The 19,985-nt window shown below is 42.6% G+C and overlaps 1 protein-coding gene across 5 annotated transcripts in view; it reads right to left on the bottom strand.

Annotated features, from left to right (window-relative positions):
* Positions 1-19,985, bottom strand: part of MAPKAP1 (MAPK associated protein 1) — a 268,601-nt gene that overhangs the window by 144,271 nt on the left and 104,345 nt on the right. For all 5 annotated transcript variants that reach the window (XM_062207532.1, XM_062207530.1, XM_062207533.1 and 2 more), the window contains one exon: positions 6,782-6,954. In XM_062207532.1, the coding sequence (XP_062063516.1) occupies positions 6,782-6,954 (173 nt within the window). The remainder of the gene's footprint in view (positions 1-6,781; positions 6,955-19,985) is intronic.

The raw sequence follows: 19,985 nt of genomic DNA, 5'->3' as shown, positions 1-19,985 counted from the left end.
GCAGGCTGAGGATTAACCTACTGTGCCATGGCACCGGCCCAGCACCACCGACTGTTTTCAAAGCACAGAGACAAAAAAATAATACAAAGTAAACAGTTTTCTGACAACCAGACTGAGACTGGAGGAAAGCTCTCATCTGAGTCTCGCAATTTGGTCCCCAGTGAGTGAACAGACCTTCTCCAAAGCCAACCCACCAGAAAAGACCGAGTAAGGATCTACTCCAACCCTTTAATACAAATAGGCTACAAAGAAAACACCTTGCACTACACTGCCCAACAGGACCAGGTGCCAGGGCTTCACTTTTCAGATTGTTTGATATCGAACAGAACTAAGAAATCCAACATCACATAGAATTATAAAAAGAACCATAGTTTATTTAGATTCAATATAATTTGTAATTTAAAATATACTTATGGAGCAAGTATTAAACACTGTCAACATGCTAGGTACATAGAGTTATATAAACAGTAATAAAATGTAATCTCTGAATTTCAGAGGTTTATAGATTAGAACAAGAGATCTATTTCTACAGCTCAGAATTCTGCATGTAATGTAATTTTTAATTATACTATTTGAATTCTTTATCGTTAGTAATTTTTGGTCTGCATCATTTATTAGTCTCTGACAGGAATATATTGAAATCTCCTGTTTTGTCTGTGAACCAGTTAATGCCTCTGCAGAAATCCTTGCACATATTTTGAGACTATGTAGGTGGATGCATATACAGAATTATTTTATAATCTTGCTGGAAAAGTTCTTATTTCATTACATAGTTTATCAAAATATCTGTATTGTTGGGATTTGCCTTAAACTCTGCTATTGGACTTATCTCCAACTGTCCCCCTCCCGAATCCCCCTGGCCAAGTGGAGCTGAAGGCTCTGGCCAATGGAAAAGCAGAAGGCAAAGACGGCTGTCTGGTAGCTCATGGACTGGGAAGGAACTAGAGAGGCAGTAGCTGTCAATCTCTCTGAGTCCCTTTATTTTAAGTGTCTATCTGGTAAGTGCGAAAACATTTTTAAAAAATCTGGGGCCGGCACTGTGGAGTAGCAGTTAAAGCTGCCACCTGCAGTGCTGGCATCCCATATGGGCGCTGGTTCTAGTCCCAGCTGCTCCACTTCCGATCCTGCTCCCTGCTAATGTGGCTGGGAAAGTAGTGGAGGATGGCCCAAGTCCTTGTGCCCCTGACAACCACATGGGAGATCCAGAAGAAGATCCTGGTTCCTGGGTGTTGGCAGCCTTTCGGGGAGTAAACCAGTAGGCCGAAGATCTCTGTCTTTCCCTCTGTAACTTTGTCTTTCAAATAAATAAATAAATCTTTAAAAAAATGTTAAAGCACAACTTCATAGATTATATCTTCTAGTGGTTGAGTTTCTATTTGCATTGATTGTGATTAGTGATATATTAAGCCTACATCTGATTTTGTGTTATGTTTACTGCTTCTTCTCTGCTTTTTATTCTTTTTCTTATCTTCTCGTGAACTAATAAACTACTATTCTTTATCTTGTCCTTTACTCTTTTTTAATTAAAAAAAATTTTTTTTTTATTTGACAGGTAGAGTTATAGACAGTGAGAGAGAGAGACAGAGAGAGAAAGGTCTTCCTTCTGTTGATTCACCCCCCCGAATGACCGCTATGGCTGGAAATGCACTGATCCGAAGCCAGGAGCCAGGTGCTTCTCCTGGTCTCCCATGCGGGTGCAGGGCCCAAGCACTTGGGCCATCCTCCTCTGCCTTCCCGGGCCGTAGCAGAGAGCTGGACTGGAAGAGGAGCAGCCAGAACTAGAACCGGCGCCCATATGGAATGCTGGCGCCGCAAGCGGAGGATTAACCAAGTGAGCCACGGCACCAGCCCCAGTCCTTTACTCTTTAAAAAGCTGTAGAATCTCTCCTTCTTTTAGGGGGCACTCTTAAGTTGTTGTTGTTGTGTTTTTTTGTTTTTTTTTTTTTTTTTTTTTTTTTAATATTTATTTATTTGAAAGGCAGAGGCAGAGAAAGAGGTCTTCCATCCACTAGTTCATGCCCCAGATGGCTGCAATGGCTGGAGCTGGGCCAATCTAAAGCCAAAAACCAGAAGCTTCTTCCAGGTCTCCCATCCTGGTGCAAGGGCTCAAGCACTGGGGCCACCTTCTACTGCTTTTCCAGGAGGTCACAGCAGAGAGCTGGATTGGAAGTGGAGCAGCTGGGACTCAAACCAGTGCCCATATGGGATGCTGGCATTCCAGGTGGTGATTTTACCTGCTATGCCACAGCACTGGCTGGCACTCTTAAGTTTTAAAGTTTGGTTATGCATTTCCCTAGGTTTTACTTAATTATTCATATATCTAAATGTATTCAGCTCTATCATCTTCTTAACCTGAGCATGAGCTCACCAGGCTTTGGTTACCAATGAACTTTTCCTTCCTTTTGGCTTGATGCAGTTGTACAAAATTTCAGGTCATATTTTAAAACACAGATATATATTAATTTTTTAAACTTTGCTTCCTAGTTAATCGTTAAAGATTTACCAATGCATCTTATGAATTTCTGTGTTTACTACTCACTCTTGCAACTAAGTCCTCCCCCTTGGTGACCAGCTGCCTGCTTGCTGAACTACTCCCAAAGTGCTTCTTTAAACCAATGGCTGTCAAGGCATCATCTGCAGATGTCTAAGGGTTGTTTAGGCAAAAAGATATTTGCATAATTTTACTAGATTATTATTTGCCTTTTTCATTGTGTTGACATTTACACTGAGTGTACAACCAATTGTGAGCAAAACTGCTGGCATCATACTATGAATTAAAGCAATGGCACCAAATTATTCTAGTAGTCACTGAATTCTTCATTGTCATACACTTAACAGAAGAAAATGAAACAAGGGCTGTTGTTGTGGTACAGTGGGATTAAACTGCTGTCTGCATGCCAGATCCCATACTGCAGTGCTGGTTCAAGCCCCAGATGCTCTGTTTACAATCTAGCTCTCTGTTAATGTGCCTGGGAAAGCAGCACATGGCCCGAGTGCTTGGGCACCTGCCACCCAAGTGGGAGGTCTGGGTGGAGTTCGGGCTCCGGGCTTCAGCCTGACCCAGCCGTGGCTGTTGCACCCATTTGGAGAATGAACCAGCAGATGGAAGATCACTGTTTCTCTTCTCTGTCTGTAACTCAGCCTTTCAAATAAATAAGTCTTTAAGAAAAATAAAAAAAAAATGTCAGTTTCACCTAATGCTTTTCAAGAAGTGGTAAAAAAAAAAAAAAACTACCAATTTTATTCAACACACCTTTTATCATTCTATGAGAAATGGGGCACACACTTACATACCTGAGCATTTTCAAGTGCGATTGCCTAGTGTCTTGAGAGAAAGCATGTATGCAAGTTGAACTACCCACATCTTCCAGAAAATACCATCATTTCTAAAAGTATCTTTTTTTTTTTTTTTTGTAAAGTCTGTCCTTCTTCCATTTACTTTGTGTGCACTTTTAACATGAAGATTCATTTAATTTGTCTTCAGTTCCAGGAACTCCACTGTCATTACCTCTTGAAATATCGCCACTCTGCTATTCCCTTGACTTCACAGGTGGGAGCCTTTCAACCTTTCCTCCGTGTCTCCTAACTAACTTATCTTCTATTCTTCACACATGTTGGTCTCTTTGTGCTACTTTCAGGATGAAATCCTTACCTATCAACTATCTTGAACTGTGTCTATGCTAGAGTTTATTCATTATCTTCTTTTTCTAACATTAAAAAATGCATCTTACATTTCCAGTACTTTTAATTGGTTCTTTTCTAAATTTAAATCTGTCTGGTTTTGTTTCATAATTTCCTAGAAGTTTACCATGGATATTATTCCTTCCTTCATCCCTTTGATGGTCTTAAAATATTTATTTGAAGTTAATATTCAGATTGCTTCATTATATTCTGCTGGGAGTGAATTCATCTGATTATCATGTCTTTCTTGGCATTAGTTATCCTCACACGGTTTTGGATTTTCATTTGATGGTTCTTCTTGAATAGGAACACTTGCTTCTCTCTCCTCCACTCACCCCTCATTGTCTAGTGCTTTTACAGTTACTGCCACTAACCTCCACCCTCAACTGTGTAAGACCTGCATCTGGTCTGTGGGTTCCGCATCTGCAGAGTAAACCAATTACAGATGGAAACTACTTTTAAAAATGGCATCCCTACTGGATAGTACAGGCTTCTTCTCCTTGTCACTATTCCCTAGACGGTGTAGTGTAACAACTATTTGCCTCGCATTCTGGAGGTGATTTAAAGTATATGGGAGGATATGCAAAGGTTATGTGCAAATACTACACCACTTTATTTGAAGGAATTGAGCAGCTGTGGGTTTCAATACTACAGGGGATCCTGGAACCAACCCCCACGGACACTGAAGGAGGACTTTACCGACAGCTCAAGGTTTCTATCCAAGGACATCACAAAGCTATTCACGCCAAGGGCAGGTCCCTGTCTAACTGTTCTTTCTATGTCCTTCCATGCCTACTTTAAATAAGCCACACCCAGGCAGCTTTGTTCAGCTTCTTTGAATAGGCAGGACAGTCCTAGCCCAGTTTTTGAGAACTCCTCTGGTCCCCATTCATTCATGAAGTTCCTTTGGTGCCAAACTCTCAAGCAGTGTTTCCTACTCTTTTTGACACCACAGCACTACTTAGAAAATGATGGTATTTGTATGGCACATAGGTAGATGGATGAGACTGTCTTCACCCTAGAAAAAAGACTGCCTGGGGGTTCTGAGCACCCAGTCCAGAGGAGCTGCCTGAAGCCAGAGAAAAGTCAGTATTTCACATACTGGCAAACTCACTCAGACAATGCTCTAAGGGTCATAATACCCTAAAAAATCAACTCCTGGCACCTTCTCCCTGCTCCTCATTGCACTTGCTTCTAGTCCATCAGGAAGTCTATTTTATTGTTAAAGTCAAGTATATCAGTAACACATTCATTTACCATTATTATGTATTTGGAGCAGAATGCAAAATTTAATGAAGGTGCTTAAAGGATCATTATAAACTGAAATTCATGCTTTTCCCTCAGTTCAAAACACCCACCTCCCTGGAGACCAGCATTGCAGCACATCAGGTAAAGCCGCTGTCTGTGGTGCTGGCATCTCACATGGCCACCAGTTCAAGTCCCAGCTGCTTGGCTTCCAATCCAGCTCCCTGCTTATATACTTGGGAAGGCATTAGATGGCCCAAGTAGGCCTGCCAGTCACATTCCAGGGTCCTGGCTGCAGCCTGGCCCGGTGCTGGCAGCTGTAGCTATTTGGGGAGTGAACCAGTGAATGGAAGCTCTTCCTGTGTCCCTCCCTCTGTTATTCTGCCTTTCAGGTAAATAAAATCCTTTTTTTTTTTTTTTTTTTTTAAAGGAATCAGACAACGTTCATGGTCACCAGTAGTGTGTGTGGCTCCCTTTCTTGTCTCCTTGTTCCCATCACATGCTGCAAAGGGACAACATCTCAGCTCTGCTTTGAGAGACATGCTGACTCAACTCTTCTAAGCCCCGGTAGCACCCTAGTTGGAAAGGCGTTCTGGAACAAGTGTTTTGCCTAGCATTTAAGACATCTCTATCCCATGTTGGAACACCCAGGGATGACACCCACCTCCAGTTCCTGACTGCAGCTTCCGGTCAGTGCACACCCTGGGAGGCAGCAGTGATAACTCAAATAACTGGGTTCCTGCACCTACTTAGGAGACGCGGGGGCAGACAGGTGGGGAGTGAACCACAGGAAAGGCATTCTTCTCTACATATCTGTTTCCCTGTATATTGCTTCTTCTCCCAAAGAAATTTTTAAAATTATTATTATTATTATTTTTAAAAAGGCTTCCTACTGCCACAACTTATTCAGGCAAAGTACCCAATAAGAACTTGAAAGAGTAATTTTATGTGTGAATTTAATGTACATAAAGAAAAGTATTTTAACAGCTCTCTAGACCATGTTAACCCTGAAAACACTGGAAGGGAAGAGAAAGTCTCCATGAGAATCCATTTTCAAAACCAAGGCATCTGTTACATTTTGCTGATTTCAAACTCAATTACTAGAAAGAGCACATAAAACAGAAGACGACGTCTGTCAGAAATTCTAGCGAGGGAGAGCTACTGCAGCCCAGTACTTTAACGTTCAAGTTGCAGACAGGAATAGATCCTACTTCCAAGCACCACATTTTTAATATAATTGTTTAATGAGGAATAGAGCCTAGTGGTTGAAAGGGAAATTGAGCCACTGACTAATAACAACTTAAACTAAAATTCAGAACAAAAGTTCCATAGGAGCAGAAGAAAATAGTGCAAAAACCTTGGCACCAGTCAGACCTGGAATCAAATCCCAGCTCTGCCATCTTCCACTGACAAAAGCTTTAGGCAGCAATGACCCTCTGACCCTGGGTCTCCTCCTCTGCAGAATGACAGTCCTAGCCTCACAAGGAGCTGGGACAATCAAATGAGGTCTGTAACCCCGCCTAGAGCCCAGCTCACAGTAGGAACTCAACGAACATCAGCTCCCTGGCGTTTACCTGCCATGATGCTTTCACCAGCAGGTATCAAAAAAGGGTTTGGAGACTAAGATCCATCTTCTCATTCTGGATTCACACACTTCTGTGTCTATTGTGCAAGCCCATTCTCTGAGATAAGTATGAGCTAGACAGGGCCATGATCTGGTGAGCACCCTGAACTGAGCCAGTGTGGCAGTCTGGTTCCCAGGTCAGTGCCTAGAAAGACTGACCCAGGCTAGAATGCAGCTTAGGTGGCCAGGAGACAGCCAGAAAGTAGAGCAGCCAAAAGGAGAAAGGATTACTTGAGCTTCGGCTCCCGTCCTTCGCTGGTGTACTGCCAACAGATGAGCCCAATCAGGTCTTGCACCCTGGCGCTGGCCATGGTCACCACGGTCATTGGCAGCAGTCTATCCTGGCTCGAGTGCAGGGGGAGGTAGACGTCTATCTTCTTGGTGGCTGTAGTGCCGACGTGACCCTGTGGACAGAGCACACACGAGAGTAAAGCACAGAGCCATGGGCACATGGGCCACAACCACAGCTCTCCAGCCTGTGTGCAACAGTGGGCATCTCTCATCCTTTCCACCCAGACCTGCTATGAGCCTGGCACAGTCCCCAGGTGGAAACATGGTCAAGTTTCAAGGTCTTTCCCTTTAATGGTCTACTGGTCGCAGTTCTGCCAGCAGAGAGGTAAATGAGCACTGCCACTAAGATGAACCCATGAGAACAGTAACAAGCAGAGTTGTTATTTGGTGGCAGGAGACTTGCTTTGCTACTAAGTAAATGTGACCCTGGAAAAGTCACCATTCAACCTAGGCATTCGCTGCCCTCCCTGTAAACTGATGTATCACTCCTGGAAACACTGCGCTAAGGGGCCTGGGAAGTTACCATACTCTGGTGAAGCATTCAGGCCTGCAGCCCTGGAATCAAGGGCTTGTCTTCTGAGAAACCACTGGGGCTGACTCCAGTCTCCTTACCTCGGTTCCTCGATCTACCGTTACCTCTCATGGCCTCACGTCCTCACAGACCTATGCCTTCTCCCTCCTGAAACTGCCACTCTGCACTCTACTAGCCAGCAACACATCTGGGCTGCTTTCCAACCACATTCTCTCCACCTCTGCCTCAACTGAAACGTACTGGGTGTTGAGGATACTGCTTGCTCTCCTGTCCTCCTAAAGGGGGACTGTTTTGCAGTTTTGTAACTGGCAATTCTTTAAGGCCAGGAGGTGGAGTAGGTATTTTTGTCCTAACACTTCCAAATTATTACTTCCCCTTTAATGCAAAAAGTTCTGATCCTTAGAGGCCCAAAACAAAACAAAACTGGGGCCCATATTATGGCATAATATGTTAAAGCCTCTGCCTCCAACACTCAAATCCAAATGGGCTCCTGTTTGTGTCCTGGCTGCTCCACTTACAATCTAGCTCCCTGCTAATGCACCTGGGAAAAGCAGCAGAAGATGGCACAAGTGCCTGGTCCTCTGCTATCCACATGGGAGACCCAAAAGAAGCTCCTGGTTCCTGTTTCAGCCAACTCAGCCCTGGCCATTGTGGTCATTTGGGGAGTGAATCAGCAGATGGAAGAAGCTTCTCTCTCCCTCTTTCTCTGTAGCTCTTTGAAAGAAATAAATAGACTATTAAAAACAAAACAAAAAAATCTGAGTGACTGTATGATCTAGTAATTCTATTCTTAGGTATATACTCCAGAGAACTCAAAATACATGTTTACATAAAAACATGTACACAAATGTTCATGGCAACAGTATACCCAACAGCTAAATGGAAACAACCCAATGTCCTTACCTGATGAGTGATTGTTATTCAGCCACACAAAGGAATGAATTACTGATACATGCTACCACAGGATGTACCTATAGTAGTAACTCATTTATGAAATGTGAAATGTCCGAAATAGGCAAACCCAAATGGACAGAGACTGGATTAGGGCTGATGGGAGTTAGGAGGAGTGGGAAATTAGGAGGTATAGAGCTGTTTTGCAAGGGTGATGGAAATGTTCTGGAATTAGGCAGTAGTAATAGTTGTATAATATTGTGAATATACTGAAAACCACAGAATTATAAACTTTAAAATGGTAAATTTTAGGTAACATGAATTTCATCCCTGAAAAATACATATTTCAAAACCATTTCATTTTCTCCATTTCCATTACCACCATCAAGTCTGTAAGAAGTTCCAAATCAACCCACTGTATTCTTGCCTGCTCCGATTTGTTCTCCATACATTAAAAACAAACCTCAAATCTGATCATGCATGCACCTCTCTAAATCCCTGCAATGAGTGGTTCCCATGACACTTTGAATAAAGTCCAAACTCCCTGCAACGACCCACAGGGCGCTCCACGAACTGACCCCCACCCACCTCTCACCACTCCCCGTGGCTGCCCCCAGCCCTGATGGCCTGCCAGCACTCTGAATGCATGCATCTTTCAACGCCTAAGCAGGTACTGTTTACCACAGCAGAATGTCAAAAAACTTTGTGGAAATGGAATTAGACGCACAAAAAAAGCTTTGATATCCATGTACATGAAGAGGTCTTTTAAAAGTTCATGAAAAATGCATATTATGACAAAACTAACCATGCCTTGTTTTTGGCACCCAAGGGCAAGCGTTAGTTGCTGCAGTTGATGTTGCTTGGGATGTCCACATCCATACTGGAGTACCTGGGTTCAAGTCCCAGCTTTGCTCCCTCTGCCAGTTTCCCGCTAATGTGGACCCTGAGAGGAGCAGGTGATGGCTCAAGTACTTGGGTCCCTGACACCCAAACTGGGGACCCAGGTTAAGGAGACCCTGACTATGATGGGCGCTTGGGGAGTGAACCAACATACAGGAGACCTTTCTCTTTCTGTTCCTTGTTTCAAATAAAGTAAAAATAAAAATAAAACATTTTGTAACCAAATAAACATCTTTTTACTTCCATTTTTCCACAAACCTTTTGAAATAACCTCATATAAAAAGAAGGCTCAGGGCCGGTGCTGTGGCATAGCAGGTAAAGCTATCGCCTGCAGTGCCGGCATCCCATATGGCCACCGATTTGAGACCTGGCTGCTCCACTTCCTATCCAGCTCTCTGCTATGGCCTGGGAAAGCAATGGAAGATGGTCCAAGTGCTTGGGCCTCTGCACCTGCGTAGGAGATTCAGAGGAAATTCCTAGTTTCAGATCAGCGTGGCTCCAGCCATTGTGGCCAACTGGGGAGTGAACTAGCAGATAGAAGATCTATCCCTCTGTCTCTCCTTTTCTTTGTGTAACTCTGACTTTCAAATAAATAATTAAATCTAAAAAAAAATAAAAATAAAAAGAAGGCTCTTTTTAGGTCTTTGCAGCCTGAATCCTCATCTTTTAACATGTGCCGAGGACAGGCTACTAAATCTCTCTGTTTCGTTTCTTCATATGAAAAATGATAATACTGACGGGATCCACCTATCATGAGGGGGAGGCTGATGATGATGATGATGATTCGGGGCTCAGCTCACTGACTCCCCGGGAGAACCCTTCTCTGATAATGCTACATAAAGAAGCTCCCTCACTGTACTTAAATACACATATCCTATTCATTCCTTCAGAGCACTTAACAATTTGCAATTGGACATTCATGTATTTGCAATTACATATTTTATGGATGCCGTCCCCAATAGCTTCTGAAGTTCCATGAGGGCAGGGATTATGTCTGCTTTGTTTACTACTCCATACATGATAACCCCTAGCATGGAAGACACCCCCATATCTGTTGAACTACATAATGAATGCATGCCTGACTCAGGGCCTACTGGGCCACACAGCAGGCACTCAGTAAATGTCAGTTTCCTTCATCCCCAGACGGAAATGGGGGGGAGGGTTGGGTAACCATGTGGTTCCCATAATTAACACTCTGTAATTTTATCATTTCAGTTAAAGAAGGAAATCAGGAGGAGGATAAGGAAATACACAGAGTTAGTTTAAAAAACGTAAGAGAAATTCCACTTTTAATAACCCAGCAAGTTGAACATTTTTTTGCTTTAAGCCTTATCTCTAGGTTATAATGTAATATAAAGTAATGAAGAAGTAATTCTTCTACAGAATATTCTCTCTTCTACACATACACACGTGCCTGCATGCGCACACTCCCACACATATTCTCAGCTCTGAAATGGCTAGCAATGACTTCGTCGAGCAGATAAATGGTTAAAATTGAAACACTGGCAATCCTTCTGGAGTGGGTCTGGGCCCTCAAATCAGCCTGTTTGGGACCTGGGTCAGTCCTGCCATTGCTTTCCCTCAGTCTATCCTTCTCCTTTCTGAAGAACCAGAGCTGAGGGGCAGGGAGCACGGTACCTCCAGACAGAAGACTCAGCGAGAGGACAGACGTGTATGCGCTTCAGAAACACAGCTCAGCACTCCAGAAGGGCCCATGTTTTAAATCGGACTCATTTCTATTACTCAAGACTATCAGATGGGCATATGAGGCCAAAAATGGAGGCCAGGGGAGCCCTAATAGGACTGATTATTATAACAAGAACTAGCATTTATTTAGAGCTAACTGTTAAGTAAACTATGCTAAATGTTTTGCCTAAATTATCTCATTTGATTCTCACAATAACAATAAGAGACAGGATTCTATCCTTACCTTTATATTACAGCAAAGAAAACTAAGGCTTCTAAGGCCATAGTCATCTGCTCACCACCCATAGCCAAGGTGGAAGAGCCAAGATCCAAACCTATGTCTCAAAGTTACTCTAAATGCAATCAAGTACCACTCTGTAAAGATGTGAAAATCTCTTACCAACACCAAAGCCTCTGACTGCAGCAGTCTCCAGCAGAAGGAAGCGCTCAGGGGGGACTGTCTGGGGACTGCAGCACAGTCACCAACACTTGGGACTACAGGGCAGGTAGTTACATAGTACCATGGACCCCTTTGTCTTCTCTCTCAAAGCAGAACAGCAAGTGTGTGAAAAACTATCAGAATAAATACAATAGTTACTTATTAAATGCATGGAGCACTTTATCTTTTTAATCTTCTAACTCCAACTTGAGGCAGTGATGACTAGGGGAAAAAGTGCTTTGCACAAACCCCGAAATTATACATTTTAATAAGGAGCCTCTTTTGAAAAAGCTCTAGGTGGTGGCACTGCATCTAATAGTCCCTGTACTACAATACTTAGATGGAATCATCTAAAACATAAAACAATCCATCAACACAATAGAAAGTAATTACTAATAAAAAAATGAGGTAGCCAAAAGATTAAAGGTATTCATCCCACATCAAAGCAAGCAATATTCCAAAGTCCTAGCAGCTAACTATTAAAAAGCATCTAGAGATAAATAAAGCTCATATCATACAGTTTGACTGTATGGCAATGAACATGCTCTTCCAACTCAGGACTGGGGAAACAGAGGCACAATGAAAGCTCAAGGAAACAGGTAACGCAGAGACAGGAGAAAAGGGTCTTGGCGGGGCCTTTCTCAACTACTCATGCATTCAAGAAGAGCTCGCTGAAATACCATGCTGGGTTCTGCAGACAAAGTCCAGGGGGACACAACGCAGAGTAGACCCTTACCAAACTCCGGTCCAACGTAATGAAGCATCAAGAGCGGCAAAGTATAGGCTGTCATGAGAGCCCAGGAGGGTGGCTCTTCCACCCAGTCAAACCATAGCCGAAGAAAAAAGATGCATATTTTATTTACCTACTATACCAATACATCCAAAAGTAAACAGTAGCTACCTGTGAGACAAGGGATCAATTTTCTGCATTTTCTAGCATAAACATATACAAGGGTCCTTCAAAAAGTTCACAGAAAATTAAATAAAAAGATGCTTGTTTGGGTGCAAAAATAATTGACATCAATGCATAGTTTTTTCATAATACATGTTTTCCATGAATTTTTGTAGATCCTTTTGTAGTTAGAAATAAAATAAATAAATATTACAATTACAGACAAAAAGATGAAAACCTTGACTGAGAGCCAACATAGAATGAGAGACAAGCTGATGAGGAAGAAAATTGGTATTAGATGTGTTGCCCGCTTCGCTGAAATGCCTCTGAGCGACTCTCAAATCTCTCCCTTTCCCCACGGATCTCACTGCCTCTGCCTCTGGTCAAGCTTCATCATCTCTCAGTGAAGTCAACACAGTCATCTCCCATCCTCATCCTCTTCTCTCCAAATCTGTTTCTCAAGTCACAGACACTCAGACACATGTGACGGCGCCCCAGCACTAGCATTCCAACTCCTTAGCGTGGCAGTTAGCAGCCTTCACAACCTGGTCCCAGTGTACTATTACCAAAATATAAGGAAAGCAGTTAGGAGCACAGCCTTGAAGGTGGCTGCATCCAGGTTTAAGTCCTGGCTCTGCCGCTTCCATAGCTACTGGACCATAGACTGGGCAAGTAACTTCACCTCTCAGAACCTCTATTTACTCTCTTGGAAAAGCAAGCAAGAAGCAGGAAAAACGCCTGGCACACAACTGCTGATCGAGGAACGTGGCTCCCTTCTGTCCTTCAACTTAAATGATTCCTCTTCTACGATGGAAGGCCACACGAATTCCCTCTTTCTGCTTCCCTAGCAATTTGATGTGTACAGTCTCATAGCTTCCTTGTCTCTTTACCTACACTTACTACATTATTGTCCATTCTCTCATTCAAGTGTGAATTCCATAAAAGGAAAAACTATGTGCCTCATCCACTTTGTATTCTTTCAGGGCTTGGAACATAGCAGCAGTCTGGGATTAGCTTGCTGAGTTGAAAGGATTCCTCAAATTATTTTTCAAAATGGATGCATCTGATCTACCACTTTTCTGTGATAAACCGGCCATGCAAGTAGAGACCTCTGTCTCCCAGGCCCTGAACTTCAGGAGCATTTTCCTCTCTGAGACAGCCCCAGCACCTAACAGGGCCTGGCAGACGGCAGTTTCTTGCCCATATTGATGAGATAAATAAGTAATATCCCTGTAACATGGTTTTAAACACTTGCATTGTATTACAGCATTATGGGGAACCATCAACCTCTTCTCACACTGTTAGAAATGTAAGTTGTAGGGAGCCGGCGCCGTGGTGCAGTAGGCTAATCCTCCGCCTGTGGCGCCGGCATCCCATATGGGCACCGGTTCTAGTCCTGGCTGCTCCTCTTCCAATCCAGCTCTCTGCTGTGGCCTGGGAAAGCAGCAGAAGATGGCCCAAGTCCTTGGGCTGCTGCACCCTTATGGGAGACCTGGAAGAAGCTTCTGGCTCCTGGCTTTGGATCGGCCCATTTCCGGCCGTTGTAGCCATTTGGAGAGTGAACCACTGTCTGTAACTCTACCTCCCAAATAAATAAATATTAAAAAAAATGCAAGTTGTATCCAATATTTCATTACCGTAAACAGTATTATCATTCTTATGTAAATCTTTGTGCACAAATTCTCAAGAGTAGACTACTGAGTCAAATAGTATGAAAGCTTTGTGGTTTGCAAGTTATGCTGGAAAAGTGTACTCTTAAGGAGTGGGCACTTGGCACAATGGTTAACATACTACTGGGGAAGCCTGGGTCCCACATCCCATGTAGTGCCTCGAATCGAATCAACTCCCAGCTTGGCTCTAAAAAAAAAAAAAAAAAGGTAAGTAAATAAAAATTGTTTTAAGATTTTATTTATTTTCATTTTGTTGGAAAGGTTGGGGGTGGGGGAGACAGAGAGATCTTCCACCTGCTGATTCACTCCCCAAATGCTTGCAAATGGCCTGGGTTGGGCCAAGCAAAAGCCAGATCTAGATCTCCCAAGTGGCTGGCAGACACCCAAGTACTTGAGCCATCACCTGTTGCCTTTCTACCTGTGTATTAGCAGGAAGCTGGAATCAGAAAAAGAGGCAGGACTCAAACCCAGACACTCTGATATGGAATACAGGTGTCCCCAAAGTGGCAGCTTAACCACTGCAGCAAATGCCCGCCCCTCAAAATAGCCTGGAATGAAGAAACATCCACATCAAGCGAGTTAGCTGATTTAACTCTAATGGGCATTAGATTCAGTTAGCAGTGCTATTTAACATCAAGGTTTACCATAATAAATTGAGTATCACATCTCAAAACTGTTGCTACATGTTCAATTTCTCTGCCAAAGGAAACAAACAGATAGGATAGACAGCTTGGCTTCAGCAATTAAAGAGACAAAAAGCAGGCAACATTATTCCATTAGTCACAACTGCACAAGCAGATCATTATATGTAATTTTAATGCAGAAATAAATATATCAGTGTATCCAGACAATGTAATGATGCAAATTGATAAAAAGGTTATTTGTAGCCTTCAGAAGGCAAAACTCTTAGAGGAATGGCTGCAGTGCCATTCCCCCAGTATCTTCCTCCCCAGCTTTTTCAAGAAGGATCAAACAGTGCTATACCCTAGATGCCCTGGTCTCTAGCAACACAATAGATTTGATGCAAGAGTCTTAAATTATTACCTTGGTGTTAATTAAGGATATTCATTTATCAGAAGTAATAATTTCAAACAAAACCTGGCCTAAATGTGATATAAGCCATGTTTAACAGCCTATGAAAAACAAACAGGGTCTACAGAGGGGGGGAAACTCCCAAACATCAGAACTATAGCATTTTGAGCTCAATAAAATATTTGACTTTATGAGTCCACAAAAAGGACTCACTTTTTTTACATTCAAAATGGTAGCACTGAATTTATGAATAGATTTTATATAAAATTCTATGACAAGTGCATTCAGAGCCAGGGACTTGGCTTTGTAGTGCTACCTTAGCCCTCATAAATCTAGAATGCTTAAAGGCTATTCGATTAACATTTCCCTGATCTGGCACCTGTAGGCAAGTTAATTTGTCAAGAACATTTCCACAGTTTGTCACTGGACACTGTATTTTCTGACAAGCTAAGTTTAAAATAAAATTGACAAAATCTCATTAATTTCCTCTGATCACCAACCTTGGTTCCATTAAGCTTTTATTATTAGGAACATCAACTGTCACCCTTTCTTTAACAAGGTCAAACTCTGATCTGGTTGCTTCCAGGATCCTTGCTACATTAACAGAAGCTACAGAGAGTTCAGTCTGGTGGTTAGGAGCACAAGCCATGGAGTCAGAGATCTGAGTTCAGTCCCTAGCAAGGCCACTTACTGTGTGTCCCTGCATAGTTTATTAGGCTGGCTCACTATTTTCTCATCCACAAAACACAGAGTAGTACCTTCTCACAGAGTGCTGAGGATCAATGAGACTGCACATGTAAAACCACTTATCAATTGCTCGTCCACAGTAAAAAGAAATACTGATGTCTATCATCTTTTCCCCCACTTTTACATTCATAGACTTAAAAAGATTTTTTATTTACTTGAATGTCAGAGTTAAAGAGAGGAAGCAACACACATGGAGAGATCTTCCATCTGCTGGTTCACTCCCCAGATGGCAGCAAAGGCAGCGCTGGGCCAGGCCGAAGCCAGTAGCCAAGGTGCTTCATCCAAACTCCCACATGGGTGACAGTGGCCCAACACTTGGGCCATCTTCCACTGCTTTTCCCAGGCCATTAGCAGGGAGCTGGGTTGGAAGCAGAGCAGCCAGAACATGAACAGGTGCCCAAATGGGATGCCAGTGTTGCAGTGGCAGCTTTACCTGCTATGCCAGAATGCTAGTCCTATATTCATAGACTATAAAAAAATTAATTACTTAATTTTAGAGACACAGATAGGCAGAGAGAGAGAGTTCCCATGTGCTGTTTCACCCCTCCAAATGCTCTGGCTGGAGCCAAAGCTGGGAACCAGGAACTAAGTCTCCCACATGGTGACAGATACCCAATCATTTGAGGTACCATCATTGCTTCCCAGGGTTAGCACTGGCAGAAAGCTAGAGTCAGGAGTGGAGCTGGACATCAAACCCAGGCGCTCCAATATGGGATGCATGCCTTTTAACCAGTATCTTAATTGCTAGGCCAAACACCTTCCCCATCATTCACAGACTTTTTAAACTGCAAGGAATCCTAAGGGTCATGCCCTTTAAAATATCATTGTAACAGCGGTGAGGTAGCAGGTTAAGCCCCCTGTATCCCATATTGGAATGCCCTGGAGAAGAGTTCCACCTTAGCTTCTAATCCAGCTTCCTGCTAATAATGCACACCCTAGGAGGCAGCAAATGATAACAAGTGCTTGGGTCCCTGCCACCCAGATGAAGTTGCTGGCTCCCAGCTTTGACCTGGCCCAGTGCTGGCTGTTTCTGGCATTTAGGGAGTGAACCAGTGGATGGAAGATCTGTCTATCTGCCTCTTTCTCTTTCTGTCACTCTGCCTTTCAAATAAATAAAAATAAACAAACTTAAAAAAATTAACAAATGGTTTTCTGAAAACCTCCCTTGAACACCTCTACTGTCAGTGTCCTGCCTCTTCTGAAGTAGGCCCCCTCCTGCTTCTGTTTTTGGGCAAATAATTATGGCAGGTAAAATGTGCTTCTTTTCATTGAGGTGCAGTATCTGTGGGTTTTACCCACTGATTTTAGTTCTAGCTCTCAGGAAGTTTGCACAAATCCACTCCTGCTTCCACAGGTTCACCTTCGTATTCTGAGGGCCTCAAACAAAAAACTCAGTCCTAAGAAGGAGCCTAGACACAACCCTTTCAGCACAGCACAGAAAACACCCTTTCCATATGTTTTTCCTAGACTAGTGATTTTTAGAATTTTTTACTTTATAACATTTAGGGCAAATGTAAATTTATAGGCCTAGACTCAAAGCAAGAAAAGGAGCCGTTTTTTTCTTCAGGAGAATTTTTCTGTTTAAAATAAATTCCCCATATTTTGGCCGGCGCCGTGGCTCAACAGGCTAATCCTCCGCCTTGCGGCGCCGGCACACCGGGTTCTAGTCCCGGTAGGGGCACCGATCCTGTCCCGGTTGCCCCTCTTCCAGGCCAGCTCTCTGCTGTGGCCAGGGAGTGCAGTGGAGGATAGCCCAAGTGTTTGGGCTCTGCACCCCATGGGAGACCAGGAGAAGCACCTGGCTCCTGCCATCGGAACAGCGCGGTGCGCCGGCCGCAGCGCGCTACCACGGCAGCCATTGGAGGGTGAACCAACGGCAAAAGGAAGACCTTTCTCTCTGTCTCCCTCTCTCTCACTGTCCGCTCTGCCTGTCAAAAAAAAAAAAAAAATAAATAATAAAATAATAAAAAAAAAATTCCCCATATTTTGATGACCTGACACTTAACAAAGGAAATAAAATCCCTGAGTGTAATCAAATGAAATCTGAGTAACAGTTTAAAATAATTCTCTTGTTTCAAGATATCAATGGTTTAGCAATCACTCATGCTCAAACCGAGATAAGACATTTCACAAAAGATTGGGAGAGGGGTTGGAAATGAGAACCTACCCATATTGTATCAAGAACATTGATTATTTTCTCAAAGTCTTAAATTCAGAAAGTAATTCCTTTCGCTATCCATTCTCACCATCTTGGGTTCTACTTGCCAGGCTCTTTGCAAAATCAGCAGGACAGGTGTGGATTCTGACCCTGCAGCTCTTGAACTGTGCAACCTTGGGCAAGTCCATAACCCCTCAGAAAGTGCAACTCCTCATCCATAAACTAAGAGGTTGAGACCACATAGTTCAAAATAAGGACAGAGAATATAAAGTAAAATAAAGCATGGTAAAATGCTCTGTGACCTGCTGACAAATGTCATTTTCCGCTTATTGTTATTTGAGCTCTTCCTCAATCCAGCAGACATTTAAACAAACCACACTTTCAAGCAAATGTGAAACTGAGAAGCAGAGACTCGGGGAAAGGGCTCTATCTGAAAAACGCTCAACGAAGAGGCACAACCAGCTCGGGCCAGAACGTGCTCTCAGGCCCCCAGAAAGTGTCCGTTTTGAATTTTCATAGTCATCATGGGATTCTTTAGGTCATTAATGTTACACAGCACTTTGCATTTAATTATACAAACAAAGGCTTCTGTAATGATGATAATATGAAGGAAAGGTAATTAGCATGAACTAAGCCCCATCACCTAGCATAAGTTTAGGGACCTCTTCATTATTAAATCATTTATATAATAAAATCAATATGCTTTAAAAGTAAAAATAGGTTTTTTTTAAAACCATAAAGAAGAGTTACAAGTTTTAAACTCTATCAATTATCATAATATAATGAGTCTTTTCAAGATTTAATATCAACTTTTAAAACTAAAACTCAATGGAGAATGTTATTTGGCTCCATTACTAGATGATGTATCTCTAGAAAAGGTTACAGTACAGCCATTATCATCCTCCTAAATTATATGGTAAATTTGGTACAAACCTCTAGATACCCCAAGGATAATTTAATTCCATGGATAGTGGAGTATTTTGAGAATGTGATATTGTATAAATATTGAAGGAAATAATCCAGGGATATATATCATATTCATTTCTTGCAGAATTCCAGTTGAATAAATGTCACAGAATTTTTAAATGCCAATATTCACCTTGAAAATCATATTGTTTCCCTGGTGTGGGCACTGCAGTGCAGTGGGTTAAACTGCTACCTGGGACACCCACAACCTTAGCAGAGGATCTGGGATCAAGTCCAGCTTCCACTTTTCTTTTTTTGAAGATTTATTATTTTTTAAAAATTTATTTGAAAGGCAGAGTTACAGAGAAAGAGGCATAGAAAAAGGGAGGGAAGAGGGGAAAGAGAGGAGAGAAAGAACAGGGAGGGAGGGGGAGAGAAAGAAATCTTCCATCTGCTGGTTCTCTCCCCAAATAGCTCTAACAGCCAGGGGTGAGTCAGGCCAAAGTCAAGTCCACCAGGAGTTGCATCTGGATCTCCCACGTGGGTGCAGGGGCCCAAGGACTTCAGCCATCTTTCACTGCTTTCCCCTGTGCATCAGCAGGGAACTGGATCATAAGCAGAGCAGCCAGGACTCGAACTGACAACCATGGGTGATGCAGGCATCGCAAGTTAAACCACAATGCTGGCACCCAGCCTACACTTTTAATCTAGCTTCTAGCTAGTGCACATCCCTGGGAAGAAGCAGAAGATAGCTAAAGTAGTTGGGTGCTTGCCACCTTTGTGGGAGACCTGGACAGAGTTCCTGGCTTCTGGCTTTGGAGAAGGCCTAGTCCTGACTGTTGTAGGCATTTAGGGAGTGAACTAGCTGATGAAACCCCCTCCTGGCCACAGTTCCCCTGCCTAGTAAACATCTTTAAAATTTATATTGTTTCCTTAATTTTGAAGTTTTTAAAAACTCAGAAATACTTATACAGTGGTAAATTCATGACTAGGTGTTTATCACTTTAAGACTCAATGTTCCTTAATGATACAATTCAAAAATTTCACTGAATCATTATTTAGTAAGTCTTGAAAACCTCTTAAAATTAATCTTTCATATACATCCAGCTTATCCAAAGTTAGAATTTAATTAGATGGCCTTGGCATAAATGGGCTTACTACTTTATTTGCTCAATCAGTGTATGTCTCTTCAGTAATTATAATTAATTCAAGTCCCTGACGCACCTCCTAGCAAACAATGTAAAAACATCAGACAAAATGGAAATAAATAGCTCTACATTTCTCCAATTAT

The sequence above is a fragment of the Lepus europaeus genome, chromosome 12 (genome assembly GCF_033115175.1).
Source record: "Lepus europaeus isolate LE1 chromosome 12, mLepTim1.pri, whole genome shotgun sequence".
Classification (NCBI taxonomy): Eukaryota; Metazoa; Chordata; class Mammalia; order Lagomorpha; family Leporidae; genus Lepus; species Lepus europaeus.
Note: the sequence above shows the minus strand (reverse complement) of the source record. Positions and strands in the feature narration are given on the sequence as shown.